At 40.1% G+C, this 4,791-nt stretch overlaps 1 protein-coding gene across 1 annotated transcript; it reads right to left on the reverse strand.

The window, feature by feature from the left end:
• Positions 1–1,685: 1,685 nt before the first annotated feature.
• ptf1a (pancreas associated transcription factor 1a) lies at positions 1,686–3,313 on the reverse strand. The gene is made up of 2 exons (XM_074649749.1): positions 2,590–3,313; positions 1,686–2,176 (listed from the first exon to the last, which is right to left on the reverse strand). The coding sequence occupies exons 1-2, from the start codon at positions 3,206–3,208 to the stop codon at positions 1,974–1,976; spliced, it is 822 nt and encodes a 273-aa protein (XP_074505850.1). The 5' UTR covers positions 3,209–3,313; the 3' UTR covers positions 1,686–1,973.
• Between the last annotated feature and the right edge of the window lie 1,478 nt (positions 3,314–4,791).

Consider the following 4,791-nt stretch of genomic DNA (forward strand, 5'->3'; position numbering starts at 1 on the left):
GCCTCAGCCTCGTGTTTGCAGCTTTTCGGTGGCCTCGCGGTTCATATATGCTACCCCGGTGTGCCGGTGGTGGTGGTGTGGGGGCGTGCATGGGGACGTGCATGGGGACACATGTTGGAGGGATTCCGCTACCACGGGAAAATGTGTCCCGGCAGCACCTGGCAGCACAGAGAGGCATTCAACAGCTCCACACCATCCTGCTGCACGCCCGCCTGCGCCTTAAACACCTTCAGCTGTTGTGGGTATACAGTGGCACCTCATTAGCATCTCATTAGCATATTTATGTCACAATATTGGGCTGTATTAGTCTTTGTATTAGTCATGTGACTGCTTCATTCAGTCATGTTCCAGCAATCACATGTGTATTTCTATGGACATGAATTATTATTAGACTTTATCAAACAAGGACAATGCATAAAAAACATGAATGTGAAAATGAGAAGAGATGAGTTATGGCTCATGGTTAAGCATCTATGGGGGAAGATCATATCTGTAAATTAACTGTTCTGTGTCTCCCTGACCAAGAGCCCAAGCCTGTGGATGGATGTTGACTATTATCCCTGATATGTATATATATATATATATATATATATATTCACATCTTAATGCAAATATTTGTACATATTTCATATTTCATATTTCTTATATTCTCATTTCTTATTTTTAATTGTATTACTTAATTATATTTCTTTACATTCAGCATATTGTGTTTATACTATAATATCGTAGCATTATTTTACACGTTACTTACTTCTTTATATACATTTTCATAATTTTTTTTATGTTGCGCAGCTGTAACAATTTCCCCCCGGGGATTAATAAATCAATAATTTCTTATTGTAATTCAGGACGCCAAGACTTGTTCCTGAAAACAACCGTATCCAAGAACTGATCTCACAGCAATTGTCAACTGATAAATACATGTTTTTCTCATTTTATTTTATTTTCTGTTATTTTGTTTATTTATTTATTTATTTATATTTCGTGACAAACCTACCTCTTTGTACTGTACTGCTGCTAACTATCTGTATTGTTTGTATAATTTATTTAGTCATGGAGACACTCTTAGTCTTAGTTGGAAGAAGGCCAGGGGACAGATATATAGGGTGGGTGGATGGGGGGTTGTTTATAATGTGAAAATGTCCTAAGAAATGCCTTGTAGCCTTCACGTTATAACAAAATGTTGGACACAAATATCAATAAAAAAATAGACGATTTATGCCAGATTTAGCTATTTGCTAATTTCCACCCTCAATCCAATTATTATTTGAAGGTCCAACATTGATCTGATCTCCTCAGGCTTATAATAAGCACACAAACACGCAACAGAGAAGCCACTTGTGTAAGTTAATGTTAAGTTTCTGAATGAAAGAGCCTGTATCTCCATTAAAACCATCTTTAGACTAAAACGTCTAGTTTCCACATCCCGTTCATGGTGGAGTTTGTCACTTCTTAAATCTCCAACTTACTGGGAAGTTTCCAACACGTGAACCTTTCTGCCTGTCCAACTATTATTTCCAATATCAATAATGAATCATCAAGCTCAACATGTGTTTACATGTTACAATCATGTAAATGAAACTGGCTGCTCTGCTGAACATCTTATTTCATATCTGACCAAATAACAACAATAAAATATGAGAAAAAATGAAAGTTGTTGATCTGTAAGTGCTTTTATTTGCAGATTGAATATAAATATAAATCATTGTACAACAATATAAAAATATGTTTTTTTCTCTCATCCATTGCAATTAAATTAAAAACATATATTATCACTTGTGAAAAAAATAATAATAAATACATGATTGCCAGTTGCCTGAATTACAAAAAATAAAATTATCAACATGATAAAACTATTTACAACATTGAATACAATATCGGGGACTGACTGTACAGTAGCTCACATGGTGTTCACATTAACATTAACATAGTCTTCACATTCACAATGTGCGTCTTTATGGTGTCTCTGATCTTCAGGCCACCAGCCCGAACGGAGGCTCGTTCTCAATGTCCGTCAGGCCCGGTTTGTTGTGCAGTTTCCGCGGGTCCTCCGGTGTCCAAACCTTGGCGGTGCGGATGATGTTCTGCTCCCGGAGCTGCTTCTCATCCGACCAGGACAGAGAGTGACCGGCCAGGGGAGGCAGACCGTAGTCCGGATCACTGGGAGATGGAGACCCTGAGGACAGAGCACAGCAAGAGTTAATGTCAGGTTTATTATCATAACAGGTTTATTATCACCCACTCTAATGTCAGGTTTATTATAATAAAACGTTTATTCTCACCCACTCTAATGTCAGGTTTATTATAATAAAACGTTTATTCTCACCCACTCTAATGTCAGGTTTATTATAATAAAACGTTTATTCTCACCCACTCTAATGTCAGGTTTATTCTAATAAATTGTTTATTCTCACCCACTCTAATGTTTATAATAAAACGTTTATTATCACCCACTCTAATGTCGGGTTTATTATAATAAAAAGTGTATTCTTGCCCACTCTAATGTCAGGTTTATTATAATAAAAGGTTTATTCTTACCCACTCCTCTGGAAATAAAAAACTGCATTAGTATTAATTAAATGGACTTACTTGTTCCTCTGTGGCAGATGATGACCTTCTTGGGTTGCGCGTGCGTCTCGCTGCTGGAGTTCCTGATGGGCAGATCGGACTGTACGAGCTCCGCGAGGAAGTTGATGTATCCGATGGCGAGCCGCAGCGTGTCCACCTTGGACAGCCTCTTCTCGTAGGGCAGGGTGGGGATGTGTGTTCGCAGCCCCTCGAACGCGTCGTTGATGGACTGCATCCTGCGCCGCTCCCGCACGTTGGCCGCCTGCCGTAGCTGCTGCATCTCCATGTCGGACCTCATCCTCCTCCTGCGCTTCAGCAGCGGCCCGCCGTGGTGGCCCATCTGCGGGGACAGGCTGTCTGCGCAGCCGTAGGAGAAGGTGGAGGACGAGGAGGAGAAGGACAGGTCGCCCATGTCGTAGTCTCCATCTCCATCTCCATCTCCATCTGTTCGTCCGCCGCCCTCTTTAGTGTAGTAGTCTTGGAAGTGACTGGTGAGGAAGTCCACGTCGTCATCCAGAAAGTCCTCAGTGTCCAAGTGTCCGTCTCTGGAGGACTGGTCGGTGAAGAACTCGTCATCGTCGAAGTAAGGAGGGGAGGAGAAAGAGTCGAGTCCAGAGAACGGGTCCAGCACGCTGTCCATCTCTCAGTGTGCCTCTCTGCGTCTCTCTGTTGTCGCGGTAACAATGACTCTTCTTCTTCTTCTTCTTCTTTTTCTTCTTATTTTTTCTTGCTGAGCTGCTCGCGGTCAACAGTTAGTTTTTAGCTGAAGAACCGGCACGCGAGGATTCTTTATAGCGACATCCATAGTCGCGTGCCGCTTGCCAGGAGTGCCAACCAATCAGAGCTCTGTCCGCGAGGCGCACCTCGAGATAATCCCCCAGAACGCACCGCCCCTTGCCCCCCCCCCCCCCCCCCCCCCCCCCCCCCACCACCACCACCACCACATCCACACACACTGTCTGGGTCTGAACTAACTAACATCTCTACTCTGCTCTGACACGGACCCCTCTCTACACCAAACTCCGTTCACAAATCACTCAATTTAGAGTTCACCCTTTTTAACACAACCTGACATGTTTTCTCTGACAGGTTTGAATGAAATAAATGAATTTCTCCCCGAAGTGGAGATTTGATTATTTTATTTACACCGTTATGACACTGGCTTTTTCTTGCTTGTAGTCACATAAGTCTATTTGAAAAAAAAAAAAAATGTATTCTATTGTGAATGAATGTATTTCAGACCTCGCAGCAGTCTGAACAATGAAAATGCCCGTATGAAGGCGTGTTACAGGCTATGACTATAGTTTAAAATATAGTAGACAAGGTGGAGTGATTAAACCTAAAGGCTGCATATAACACTACCGTTTCTCTTCCCGGGTGCCTTGCAGAATAACATGTAAGGTAAAAGGTCAAAGTTTTTCACAAAATAAATATTCATGTTACAGTAAATATTATAGAAGATGTTGATGGACTCCCTCAGTCTGTGCAGCGTGGTGGTGGTGGTGGTGTGGTAGTGTCACTTAAACTACATTTACCTTATACTTTACATACTGTTTTACAGTGTGACACTGTGACAACTCTGTGTGTATATTAATATATTTATTGCTTCTCTATACATACTACTACATCCTGTTTACATTGTGTTTTCCCATCTGAAACACTGTCATCAACTAAATTACAAATTTACATTTACATTACTATTTTATATTTACTTATCTATATATTTATTTTAGCTGCACTATTTTATGCCATAGATTATAATTTTGCTTTTACATTTGCTTGTTTGATTTCCCCTTTTATATAAACACATTTTAGCATATAATAATAATAATAGTAATAATAATAAAAATAATAATAATAATAATAATAATAATAATAATAATAATACATTATTAACATATACTATCTCATATATTTTATATATTCATATATTCAACTTATGTTTAATAGTTAATTAAAATTGAGTTAAACACATTTAACACATAACAGAAAGTTTGGAAGTGGAAGGACATGAAATAAAGCAAAAAGCCAAAGTGCTTCAATATGTTTAATGTGAATGAGAGCTTCGTGTATGACATGTAATTAATACAGCTATCTCCATTGACCCCCATCACGCAGAGTGCGTAGGGAACCCGCAACACGTTGCCTGGTGACCTGCAGAAGAGCCCTCAGCTCGGTCATCCATTCAGCAGTAAGTGGGCAGCGCCGCAGCCATAAAGACCT

The sequence above is a fragment of the Sebastes fasciatus genome, chromosome 11 (assembly GCF_043250625.1).
Source record: "Sebastes fasciatus isolate fSebFas1 chromosome 11, fSebFas1.pri, whole genome shotgun sequence".
Lineage (NCBI taxonomy): Eukaryota > Metazoa > Chordata > Actinopteri > Perciformes > Sebastidae > Sebastes > Sebastes fasciatus.

What these genes read in the sequence shown, in the direction of transcription:
- ptf1a (XM_074649749.1), bottom strand. Translation starts at nt 3,208, where the DNA reads ATGGACAGCGTGCTGGACCCGTTCTCTGGACTCGACTCTTTCTCCTCC. An exon ending in CATCTGCCACAGAGGAACAA is followed by an intron (nt 2,177 to 2,589) that starts GTAAGTCCATTT and finishes CTCTGTCCTCAG; the next exon opens with GGTCTCCATCTCCCAGTGAT.